This window comes from Equus caballus, chromosome 11 (genome assembly GCF_041296265.1).
Source record: "Equus caballus isolate H_3958 breed thoroughbred chromosome 11, TB-T2T, whole genome shotgun sequence".
Classification (NCBI taxonomy): Eukaryota; Metazoa; Chordata; class Mammalia; order Perissodactyla; family Equidae; genus Equus; species Equus caballus.
In genome coordinates, this window is record NC_091694.1 from 61285288 (window position 1) to 61298341 (window position 13054).

A 13054-nucleotide genomic window follows, 5' to 3' on the forward strand; every position below is an offset into this window, starting at 1 on the left:
CTTACACCATTGAACATGATGGGACCTGTAGGTTTTTCATAAACACCCTTTACCATGTTGAGGAATTTCTCCTCCATTCCTACTTTTCTGAGAGTTTTTATCATGAAAGGGTGTTGAATTTTGTCAAATCTCTTCTCTGCATCAATTTAGATGATCATATGGTTCTTTTCCTTTGTTCTATCAATATGATATATTATATTGATTGATTTTCTTACATTGAACCACCCTTGCATTCCTGGGATAAATCCCACTTGGTCACGTTGAATAAACTTTTTAATATGCTGTTGAATTTGATCTGCTGGTATTTTGTTGAAGATTTTAGCATCTATACTCATAAAGGATATTGGTCTGTAATTTTCTTGTGGTGTCTCTATCTGGCCTTGATATCAGAGTAATGCTGGCCTTGCAGAATGAATTAATCAGGAAGTGTTCTCTCTTCAATTTTTTGGACGACTGTAAGAAGTATTGGTGTTAATTCTCTTTTAAAGTTTTGTAAAATTCACCAATGAAGCCATCTGGTCTAGGGCATTTCTTTGTCAGGAGATTTTAGGTTACTGATTGAATCTTTTGTTTGCTTGAGGAAGATTGGCCCTGAGCTAACATCTGTGCCAGTCTTCCTCTATTTTGTATGTGGGTCGCAGCCACAGCATGGATGATGAGTGGAGCAGGTCCCCACCTGGATCCAACCCTGTGAAGCTGGCCACTGAAGCAGAACACACCAAACTTTAACCTCTTGGCCACAGGGCCGGCCCCAATACCTGTCTTTTTAAATCTGCTGAGACTTGTTTTGTGGCCTACACAGAGAATGTTCCGTGTGCTGGAGAAGAATATGTATTGTGCTGTTGTTGGGTGGAATGTCCTATATACATGTTAGGTCCAGTGGTGTATAGTGTTGTTGAAATCATGTGTTTCTTTCTTGCCCTTCTGTCTGGTGGTTCTATCCATTATTGAAAGTGGAGTAGTGAAATATCCAAATAGCACTGTAGAGCTGTCTGTTTCTGCCCCCAGTTCAGGTGATTTTTACTTCGTGTATTTTGAGGGTCTGTTTTTATGTACATAAGTGTTTACAATTGTTCTATCTTCAAGCCTGTAATGTACCTTTTATTATTATATAATATCCTTCTTTGTCTCTTGTAGCCTTTTTTTATTTAAAGACCATTTGTCTGATACAGTCTAGCTACCCTCACTGTCTTGGTTGCTGTGACGTGGGCTGTCTTTCACTCCTTCACTTTCCTGTGTCTGTGTCTCTAGATCTAAAGTGAGCCCCTAAAGGCAGCAGATAGTGGGGTCTTTTTTTAAAAAAAAAAACTCCATTCTGTCAACCTGTCTTTTGATTAGAGAGTTTAAAGTATTTACATTTAAAGCAATTATTATTAAGGAGGGACATACTTTTGCCATTTTGCTGTTTGTTTTCTATATGTTTTATAGTTTTTTTGCCCCTCATTTCCCGCATTACTGTCTTCTTTTGTGTTTAGTTGATTTGTTTGTACTGAAATGCTTTGATTGCCTTCTCATTTCCTTATGTGTGTAATCTACAGCTGTTTTCTTTGTGGTTGCTATGGAGATTACCTTAAATATCGTAAAGTTATAACAATCTAATTTGAATTTATACCAACTTAACTTCAATAGCAGACAAAAACTGTGCTGCTATACACCTCTCTCCTGTCCCCTTTCTGCCATTCATGTCATAGATTACATCTTTATACGCTACTTGCCCAGTAATAGTTTTTAAATGCATTTGTCTTTTAAATTGTGTACAAAATTAAAAAGTAGAGTTACAAACCAAAATTACAAAAATACTAGCTTTTATAATTGCTTTTGTATTTACTTTACTGGAGATCTTTAGTTCTTCATCTGGCTTTAAATTATACTGTCTAGCTTCAATTTCAAACTGAATAACTCTCTTTAGCATTTCTTGCAGGGCAGGTCTAGTGGTAACAAACTCCCTCAATTTTTGTTTATCTGGGAATCCTAATTTCTCCCTGATTTTTCAAGGATAGTTGTGCCAAGCAAAGAATTCTTGGTTGATAATTTTTCTTTCAGCACTTTGATATCTCAACCCACTGTCTTCTGGCCTCAGGGTTTCTGATGAGAAGTCAGCTGATAATCTTATTGAGGACCCTTGAAGTGAAGAGTAGCTTCTCTCTTGCTGTTTTGAGGATTCTCTCTTTATCTGTTGCCAGTGGGATTATAAGGTGTGTTAGTGTAGCTCTGAGTTTATCCTACTTGGTATTGAGCTTACTGGGTGTGTAGATTCATGTTCATCATTAAATTGAGGATTTTGTCAGCAATTATTTCTTCACATATTCTTTCTACCCCTCTCTCTCCCCTCCTCAGATTCCCAGTGTGTCTGTTGGTTCCCTTGATGCTGTCCCACAGGTCCTTTAGGCTCTGTTCAGTTTCCTAAATTCTTGTCTTCTTTTTATTCTCCGACTTGGTAATTTCAGTTGTCTTCTCTTCAAGTTCACTTATTCTTCTGCTTGCTCAAATCTGCTTTTGAACCCCTCTAGTGTATTTTTTCATTTTAGCTATTGTACTTTTGAGCTCCCGAATTTTTTTATAATTTGTTTTTTATTGATATTCTTGTTTTGTTTATACATCAACTTCCTGCCTTTGTCCATGTCTTCCTTTAGCACTTTGAGCATCTTTAAAGATGGTTGTTTTAAAGTCTTTGTGTAGTAAGTCCATCATCTGGGCTTCCTCAAGAGTATTTTCTAGGGATGTATTTATTGAAAACCAAAGGAACAGAGGCAATTCATTTACACCTACTGGAAGTCACTTCAGCCAGTGGTGGTTAAAACAGTGACAGCCTGCCTGCATGCTGTGCCCAGTGATTAGGACTGCAACCGTCATCAGAGCGCCACCCTGATATTGGGAGACAAGGTCTTGTTGCCCACCTTGGCTCCCTCAAGCTGCACCAGAAACATGGGTCTCCTTTCCCACAGCTGCCTGCCACAGGGCCAGGTGGATGGGAGCGGATAGCCACCACCAAGCTGACACTGAAATTGACCAAAATTATCTATAATTTGCCAGCTAAGCACCCCTGAAAGCTGCAAGCATTCACACAGTCTCAAGAGTTCCAAAATAGTCACTTCAGAGAGTTTCTGCTACTGCAGCTGTCCAGGTGGAGAGATGGGTTCCTGGCACTTCCTACTCTGCCATCATCTCTGATTTCGCAACCCTCATCTTTTAGATCGCTTGTTAAACTCACTTTCACTGGGAAGCCCTCTAAGCTAGACTGCTCAGGTACTCATTTCTCTAGGCTTAGACTTCTTCATTGCATTGTTTACAGGTGTAGAACTCATCCCTCTGCCCCACGAGACTGCATGCCTCAGGAGGACAGGAACCATGTCTGTCTTGCTCTCTGCTGTGTCCCCAGTGTCCGGCACATAGAGGATATATAAGAAATGTGTCATGATAAATTAAAGTGACTTAACCTGAGAAGGACTGCACTTCTCAACGGGGGCACTATTTAATGTAATAACAACATACAGCACAGTGCTGGCACAAGGCCCCAGGGGGTGCTGTGATTGATAGCTCCTGTGGTAATGGGCTACAGTGATTATACCATACACCATCCCTGCCCTGTGAACTATGGTCTGGCTCTAGCAGTCATTTTCATTTCAGTAGAAAAGCTGCCCAGGTCGGGTGTGAGCCTGGGGTGGTGTCGGGGGGTCCTCCAGGCCACATTTCTTCGGAAGAGAGGTGCTGCAGCCTATGTCATTTCATGCCCAGGGGACCACTCCCAGGATTCTGAACAGCAGAGACATGTGGCTCACATGGCCTGTCGCTCTGATGGTGCATTTGGTTTCTGTTGTATCTGACCAGGTGCAGACACACAGTCCTTACACGGTGACCTTCGACCTCACAGACCCTGGGACCATAGTTGCAGCAACAGCCGAGATCCTGCAGTGCTTTGGCCATGTGGATGTGCTCATCAACAATGCTGGGGTCAGCTACCGCGGTGCCATCGTGGACACCACCATGGACGTGGACAAGAGAGTCATGGAGACAAACTACTTTGGCCCCATTGCTCTAACGAAAGGTAACAATCTTGGATTAAAAGGAAAAAGAGCACAGATGTGCTGGTATTATTTTACTTCACTTGGTTCCTTTCTAGCGAATGTCACCTGTCCCCATCCTCTGTTTTACTCTGGGACAGGTGTTGTCATTACACTTGGGTGCTCGCATTTCTAGGCTGTGTCTGCACTTTATCTGCATACCACCTGAAGTCAAGGTGCTCTCCTCAGTGACAGCGTCATTTGTATAGCACTGCCACCATTTCCTTCTAATGGTGTTTGCAAACCTCTACAAAGTGGGGCTATTTTACGTCGAGCCACAGATCTCACTCCAGGGGTGTGGGTCTCCCTAGGAAAGGGGAACTGAGCTGACTGTGGGTGGAGATTAGGCTTCTGTCTGCCTCCCTCCGCCCAGCCCACTGGCAGTCTACTGGGGCAGGAGGCCTAAGAGTTCCAGCGGAACGGGTCCTCCCCTTCACCACTCGCCCCCCTTGCTCTGACCCCATCTCCTCAGCGGGGCCCCCCACTCAGTGTTGAGCGCGGCGCCCAGACGGGGAGGCCTCTTCACAGCCTCCGCCTCCTTTCCTTAGCGCTCCTGCCCTCCATGATCCAGAGGCGACAGGGCCATGTCGTCGCCATCAGCAGCATCCAGGGCAAGATCAGCCTTCCTTTTCGGTCAGCGTGTGAGTACTTCCTTCTCGCCCCCAGATGTTCTTTTTTCTGTTTTTTTCTGATTATAAAAATAACATGTTTATGATCCAGAATTCAGACACTAGAGAAACACTCAATGCAGGATGTGAAGGAACTTCATCAGAATGTGTTCTCCTGAGCAGAATGCCTGGGTTCACGGTCCCGGCTCCACTTCTTACCCCTCCTCTATGTGACCTTCTGCAAGTGTCCCACCTGCAGAGAGGCGACCCACCTCTGTACCCCAGTCCTCATCTGCACAATGGAGACGGGGCCTCCTAGCCTCGGAGGGCCGCTGGGGAGACAGGCATCTGTGAGTGCTACGAGCGAGGTGCTCGCACGTGTCCTCCCCGAGACCGCGTCCCACATCCCTCCGCGGCAGACGCCTCCGCACTTTCTCTACATGTGATCAAACACACAAAAGCGAGGTCACACTGTGTGTACTGCTTTTTGGCTTGCTTATTCCACTTGACAGTCTGTCTTTCCACCTCAGCATATATGGGTTTACCTAAGCCTTTTAAGTGTTCTTTGAATGTATGTAACATAATTTATTTAACCATTTTCCTGGGCAGTTGATTTTTTCCCCATCAGGCTTTGATCATTAACAATGAATGACGGGCTTCATAGAACATCCTTAAATGTTTACATCTCTGGGCACTCACGGCAGGATTTGGGGAAGATAAATTCCAGAAAGTGGAACTATTAGGACCAAAAAATTAAGACTGTCAGATTGACTTCCAGTTCACCCCCTCACCTCCATGTGTGTGGGTGGCCATGCCAACATTTTGAGCTATCATTTCATTCATCTGTCTGCCATCATGTTGCACCAGCAAGCAAACAGAATCTAGTTTTGTTTTGTTAAGATATTTTAAAGGTAACTTCACAAACTGTCCCACGACTCCTTTCTTTGCTCCACCCTCTGAAAAGAAATGCTGACTGGAGCAGCCTCGTCTGCTCCTACCCCCTGCCAGTAGTGCAGACTTGTCAGAGCAGGAAGGGGAGCAGGACGCTCTGAAAGCACAGTAACTCCATCCTGCTGGATGATGTGGTGTAGCCAACTCTCGGGGTTGGAGATGTAACAAACGCTGTTTCTCTCAAGATGGGACCCAGCTCTAGCTTTTGGCTCTAGTTGTATGTCCTTGGGCAAGCTATTTAACTGGTCTGGCCCTCCCTTTCCTTACTTGGAAAATGAGCCATTATACACGCTTCACGAAGCTGTTTTAAAGATGGAACGACACAGTGGAGATGAAGAGTCCTCCGTAGATGGTGGTGTGCCGCATCCGTGCTGGGGCCGCCCGTGTGCCGGCGTTCTGTTTCAGCCCCAGCACAGAACAGCCATCTCAGGCTGCTCGAATGGTTCAGGGACAAATACCTATAGAACCACAAATGACAAAGCAAATGAGGTAAAATGTTAACAGTAGGTAAGTTGGGGGAAAGGATATATAGTATTTTTGGAGTAAATTATCTCCAAACTTTACCTTGACCTCATCTCACTGGATTTTGTTCTCTGTTTGGGCTGTGACTGCAGTGGTCACACACGGTTGGTCTGGCGCTTTGTAACAACCAGACAAAATGTGGCAGTACCTGCTGGGCGCGCGGATTCCCCCTGATGAGCAACAGTCTTCTCTGTAAAATGGGAGAGCAGCTCCACACGAGATGCTCCCAGGGTGTGGTTCGCGTGTGCCTTGCAGAGAGGAGGGGCTGAGTCCTGCTCACAGTGGTGAGGAGGGTGTGGGTCAGCACCGCCTGGCGAGGCCCTACAGCCTGAGGCCTCCGGGAGACCGGTGGTCAGGATGCAGCCCTCTGTTCTGGGGACCCCAGGACGACTCGCTCTTCTGAGTCCTGGGCCTGGGCTTTACCCTGGAGTCACGGCTGATAGGAACAGTTCTCTCTACACACCTGCTCACGGACTACCATCCAGCCCCTGGCAAGTTGATCCAAACCAAAGGAGCTGGCCCCAGAAAAGCCCTGCAGCGGGCCCAGACGCTGCTAGATTTCTCCTGCGACTGGCTGGACACTTCCTTGCTTTTTTCCTTCCTGCTTTTTTGGCCGATAGATGCCCTTTTCCTAAGGCTAAAACATTTAGAACTCTGAATTGGAGGAAACTGGTTTTGCGTGGAGATGCTGTGCCTCCCGGAATGCCACTCTAGGGTCACGGCCCCTTCAGAGCACCTTTCGCCAAGGTGTGAGGCCATCGCTAAAGAGCAGAGGTGGCTCTGTTTTGCACAGGTGGAGCAAGCTCAACAGCTCTTCCTGATGAAAAGCCACTTGATGGAAGCCTGTCAAACGAAGTCCGAAATAGGCCGGCAGATCTCACACACTCCCGGGCACACAGGGATGCTCGCTGGCAGCACAGTCTCAGGGACGACGTCTGGAGCCCACCCACAAAGGTCCCTTGATGGGGCTGGCTCTGTGTCTGGCAACCACAGAGGAGCAGGCAGGGCTGCGTGGCTGGCACAGAGGCTCCCAGTCTGTGTTACCAGATAAAGAACACTATTTACAGCTCATTTCTGTAAAAAAATATTCCTTATGTGTAAAATCACATGTATGTACACAGGACGTATAAACAAGTCCTGAGAAGCCATTAGCTGTGGTTACCACTGGAGAACGGAACTGGAAGGCAAGGGGGCCTTTCACTGTTTCACTTTATATCCTTCTGTACTATCTCAATTTTTACCCACTAGGCATTTTTTTTTTTTAACTTTTAATATGGAATACTTTCAGACTTAAAGAAAAGTTGTAGGAACAGTACAAAGAACTCCCATGTCCCTTTCATGCAAATTCCCCAGCTGTTCACGTTTTACTGCATTTGCTTTCTCATATTCTCTGTGTGTGAATGCACACATATATGTATATGAAATTTGTAATATTTTTCTGAACCATTTGAAAGGCTGGAGCCCTCACGCTCCTCCCCTCCTACCTCCTTGAGGGCGTCTCTAAGAACAGGGGCACACCGCGCTCCTCCAAACCAGAGGGAAGATGGGTGCAACACTGGAGTCTTTGCTTATAAAATCAGTTTGTTAAACAAGAGGCAGTGAGTGAGGAGGACTGTTGGCTTGTCCCCCGCTGGCCCACACCAGCTCACTCACCTGTTTCTGTGCCACCAACGCTGCAGATGCGGCCTCCAAACACGCAACGCAGGCCTTCTTCGACTGCCTGCGCGCTGAGGTGGAGCAGTGCGGCATCGAGGTGACCGTGATCAGCCCCAGCTACATCCACACCAGCCTCTCCCTCAACGCCGTCACTGCCGACGGCTCCAGATATGGAGGTGAGGCCCCACTTTCTCTTCTCTTCTGGGGAAAGCTTTTGACCACAGTGAGACACACAGCTCTTACCTGACGGTTCTTTGGTCATTTTCATTTGGAATATAATTTTTAAAACTAACTTGACGTATGGGTATTGGTTTTATATCCTGTTGAATAATCTTCATTTGCCGCGAACCGTGCTTAGCTGAGCATCACCATTGCAGCTATGGGAGCAGGGCTCCTGTAGCCCAGGACCGTGAGGGCCGCCAAGGAGGTCCCCGAGCTGGCATGCTGCCAGACTGCCAACTAACCTCTTCTCAGGGAATTAAAATGAAGGCACAGTGAAGCCCTCACGGAAAGTATGAGTCGCTCAGTATGCTTGAGCAATGACTGATTTCAGGGTACTCAAAACAAAGAGCCCCGTCTTCTGGGGTGAGGCTGGGTGTGCCAGTCTCAGAACCTTCATTTTGCTTCAACCAAAGACGGTGTGGGGCTGAGCTGGTCAGCCCTAGTGGGCCACACAGCCAGGCCCCAGCACGCAGGCTCAGGCCACGCAAGGACCAGTCAGCGCTGCTCTTCCGCACCTGGACGGGGCCTGCCCACCACTTCAGTGCCATCCTGCCATGTCCCGCCTCCCTGGGTGTGGTCTCCTGGCCTGCGCTGTGGCACTCACCAGGGCCTCCTGCCATGCCCCACCCCAGCCAGGCCTGAGCAGGTCTGCCCGTGCCCTGGGTGGCAGCTGCTCCCTTACTCAGCAAGTCACCAGAAACCATACAAAGACATAGAGCCAGAGAGGTTGATACCTATTTATAGAAGAATCTTTTTAAAAATTCCCTCTGTGGCAGTTAAAAACAAGCAACAATCAGAAACCTCCTGTTCGTCTCTGTTAACAAAAACACAGTGAGAAATACTGGTGAGGAAGCTCGGCAGTCTGGACAACTTAGGACTTGTTTCAGATGGTCTGTGGCCTCTCTGTGCTGCCAACTGGTCCTACCTTGTCAGCACATGTGTCAGGTTACTAGGGAGGAAGGAGCGGCAGTTGCTGTTAACCACCCTATCGCCTCCCAGACGCCCCGCTGCTGCCTCTGACCCCTCAGACATGGAGTTCTTCCTGTCTCCTCTCCGGGTAACAGAGGACAGCTGCTCCCCACCCACTTCTTTGCCTTCACTTCAGTGAGCTCATGGTGCACATGGGGCTGTAGTCTTCTGACCTCAAGCCAAGCTACCCAAGACAAATTTGATGGTACAGCATCCTGAGTCAGCGGTTGGTCCAGAAGGTGAAAACTCCCACGGTCAGGAGACTCCTCAGCTGTGGTGTGAGGGGCTCACTCTTTGAGACCCTGTCTGGGCTGGCCTTCGTCCTTTGTCGTAGCCCACCAGTTCTAAGCACTGCCTGGGGCCCCGTCGACCTTGTTCCCACGTCTCACCCACATCTCCCTTACGTCCACTCATGCGCTGCACTGCAGAATGGCTCCTCATTTCCTTGGAGCACAGAAGAGTCAGGGATGGGGCGTACTGCCTGCTTCCCGACTGATTAGGTGAAGAGCTTCCTAGCGGCAAATCTGGCAAGCCCACCCAGTGGGCCCATGTCAGCTCCTCTCAGGAGAGTGACTTCTGCTTCCAAGTTCACGTGGGGTTTTTTTGTTTTGTTTCTTTTAGTTATGGATGAGAAAACAGCCCAGGGCCGAAGCCCTGTGGAGGTGGCCCGAGATGTTCTGGCTGCCGTGGGGAAGAGGAAGAAGGATGTGATCCTGGCTGACCTGTTGCCTTCCTTGGCCGTTTATCTGCGAACTCTGGCTCCTGGGCTCTTCTTCAGCCTCATGGCCTCCCGGGCCAGAAAGGAGCGGAAATCCAAGACCTGCTAGAGCCGCAGCAGAGCCGGGGAGGGGCAGCACCTGCTCTGCAAGGACCGTGTGCTGAGACTTCTGGATATGGGCCTCCGGGGCGGGAAGGACGGAGACACACTTCTCCTGCAGGTCCCTGGCTAGGCCCTTGCTGGCAGAGAATGGGAACCAAAAAAGGCAACAAGCTTCTTCCCAGGGGAGAGAGGTAACCCTTAAGGAATAAATACGGAGCTGGGTTTTAACTCTAAGGATATGAAACCAGTGAATGGAACAGTCAGTTGTGCTCTTCAAGGACTAGGAGAACCACACCTCCTTCGAATTCCCGCCTCTGCCAGCTCCTAGAACACGTTTCAGTCTTGAAATAGAAGACATCCTGACGTCAGCCCATCAGTAGTTCTCACATTTGACTTATCCAAGACCTCTGACCTGATTGTCTTGGCAGGGCCCACCTTCAGCACTCAAGGCAGAAGGCTGTCGTAAAGGCTCATTACTTACCCATGTCCAGAGTCCTGCAGTGTCTCATTCAGCACTACACAGTGGGCTGATACGGGATCAGTCATTTGACACATCCCAAGTGATGCCGGCTTTAGTGCCTGAAAGGAATTCCCCAGTCTCCCTGTCGGCTCTCACTCGCAGCCCTGTAGGACCAGGTGCCACTCCAGGCAGAAGATGAACTTACTCAGGAGACAGCAGCCAAAAGGGAGAGGAGAATCCCGCGTGGTCCTCTGTGTCCTCTAGAAAATAAGACTCAGAAGCCCAGTCGGGCGGGAGTCGAAAACAGCGTCTGGTCCCAGGTAGAAGCAGTCCATTTGTTAGCTGTGACTGTTGGGGCATAGCCAGAAAGGATGCCTGCACCCACCTTTCTGACTTATTAAAAATACATGGCTGCGGTTCATTGAGTAAGTCAACTTCCGATCTCAAGTGTAGGATGGAACTCTTCCTCTGATTGAAGCTGACAGTGGAAAGTGGAAATTGTGAGTCCAGTGTATAGGCTTCCCCAAATTGGAATAAAGCTCCCAGCACCTTGGCATCTTACACTGTGTCCTAACTCTGGTCCATGGAGCTTGTATTTGAAACAGCTGCCTATGAAATAAAAATGGCCCAAGCCAGCCTGCAGTTGGGGCATCAAAGGCTCTTGAGTTACCTGGGAGTATGGGGACAGGAGTGGATGGTTAGATCTGGTGGCTTTCCCCACTTCCCAACATGGCCAGGACATTCCAGGAGCCTGTGGTCGAAATGTGGACACAGGCATGCTGGGTGGCTTTTCCTTTTCCACACAGACTGTCTACCTCCCCGTGACGTGGAAGAGAAAGATCTCCTGAGTGTACACATCAGAGCTGAGAGGCAGGGGAGAGCTGGACCCAAGACAGCAGCAGCCACGCCAAAGCCTGGCCTGCGTCTGAGGCCGAGTCAAACTGCCGAGCGCCTAACAGGCCTCGGTAAGAGGCAGTGCTAGCGGAGCCTGGCCCTCTACATGGGAATAACAGAACTCTATCCTTGGACACTTGCTGCCTGGTGCTTTCAGAGGGGCCATGGCCAGGTGCTGTCCTTTCCTCTGCATTAAATAAAATGGTCCACAGCTGGAGATGACGTGACCCACTGCCCTCTGAGAAGTGCAGGTTTAGCAACGCGCACCTCATCCTCAAAAGATGGCATCCCCATGCTGTTGAGGTTGGTGGTTTGGGGGCCATGTGACAGAGGCTGGGAGCCCACTGTACCCTGCCTCAGGTGTGGGTGGGTACGTGGAGCTTGGAGCAGACATGAAGGGTCTCTCACCTAGATACCACACATGAGCCGCATCCCACTACCACTATTTATTTACCTAACGTTTTCAAGAACTCACTTTCTAAAACTTACTTTAGAACTTTATATTCTACCATATAAATAGAAAATACTCTAACACAAACAGAACCATTAAAATCTAGCTAGATCCGGCTGTCTGCCAAAGGCTGAGTCTGAGGCCCAGCTGCTCCTGAGGAGGGTGGCAAGCTCAGAGAAGCACTGAAGATGTGCTCACATCACACAGCTGCTCTTTTTGGCCTCAGAGGCTAGGAAGAGGACTAAAAGGGCCAGCGATTCCGTGTTCTTCCATGTCCACGTTGTACCTAGAGCCCTCCTGGGGGCCTCTGGCGTTAGGCACCCTCCCTGGAGAGCTGGGCAAGGGCGGGCCTGGGGAGCCCGCTGGCACTGGTGACTTAGATGCAGCCGCAGCGCCGTCCTGAGGGCAGGCGCCCACCCGCGCTGTGCGCAAGCATCCCGAAGAGGGAGCTGGGCCAGGACCTGACCTCAGCGTTTCGCTGTGGAGTTTCAAGCCAGTGTTTGAGGATGACTACCTGCCACCAGGGGTAGTGGTGTTGCTGCTGGTCCAGTTTCTCTTTTCTGTCCTCAAAGGTTTGTTTTCCCCTATCTTTCGTCCTTGAATTCTGCTGGGTTGGTGTAAAGGCACGCTTCTCAATTGGTTCTGCCTTCAGATAAAGTTCAGAGGCATTTTCCACTCTGCTCTGCAAGCCGCCTGCTGTTTCCCTGGGCCGAGGGCAGAGCAGACTCTCTTGGGCTTCGTGCCAAAGTTAAAGTCTCAACCACCACCACCAGATGCATTTCTCCAGACAGCAGCACTACACGTTGGTGTGCTCGCTGTAGAGTGGCCGCAGCTCACGGTGGCCAGATGACAGAGTGTATGCTGCCTGGCACACCCCCTGACTTCCAGCAGGCCCCAAGGAAGGTGGCTCCTGTCCCTGCCTGTCAGGGGCCATGGCTGCGAAGCCAGCGTGATCACTTTGGAGGGAGCTGATGGGCTGACAAGGAGACAAAGCCAGGTCCACTCCTCTCCGTTGCCTGACGGGCTGGCCTGTACGAAGGCTCTCTGCTCGTCTCTGAAATTAGGGTGAGACGGGCCGCTAAACCGAGGCTCATGTACTAGATGAAGAGCACGATCCACTCACTGACGTGGACACACAGGACTCACAGGACCCAGCTAACGTGGCCTTTGCTCTCAACTGGCAGTTATTTTGTGCTGTTTCTTCAAGAGCTCTGTGGCATGTCACAGATGAGCATAACCCACTTGTCAGCAACGTCTAAGTGGGAAGGGGGCAGAGATGAGCCGGCGCCAACAGAAGGGAAGGCCATCCAGACACAGGTGTTCTGCCACTCTCCTTCCTAGCCGACTCGGCGCTGCTTAAGTAGAGGGGCCTGGAGCACAAACCCCCGCCTTGTGGCCCACAGCAGCACCATGTCCTCACCTCCTTGGCAGGGACGTGTA

The 13054-nt window shown here is 49.3% G+C and overlaps 1 protein-coding gene across 46 annotated transcripts in view; it reads left to right on the forward strand.

The window, feature by feature from the left end:
* The window catches only part of DHRS7B (dehydrogenase/reductase 7B), a 64536-nt gene extending 53156 nt beyond the window's left edge, over nt 1–11380 (forward strand). For 26 of the 46 annotated variants that reach the window (XM_023653694.2, XM_070226619.1, XM_070226620.1 and 23 more), the window contains 4 exons: nt 3829–4045; nt 4610–4702; nt 7822–7974; nt 9611–11380. In XM_023653694.2, coding sequence (XP_023509462.1) covers nt 3829–4045; nt 4610–4702; nt 7822–7974; nt 9611–9816 — 669 coding nt within the window. In that variant the 3' untranslated portion in view covers nt 9817–11380. Of the gene's footprint in view, nt 1–3828; nt 4046–4609; nt 4703–4781; nt 5267–7821; nt 7975–9610 lie in introns of those variants that run through there. The other 20 variants (XM_070226657.1, XM_070226655.1, XM_070226629.1 and 17 more) reach the window with 4 other exon arrangements.
* Nucleotides 11381–13054: the final 1674 nt, after the last annotated feature.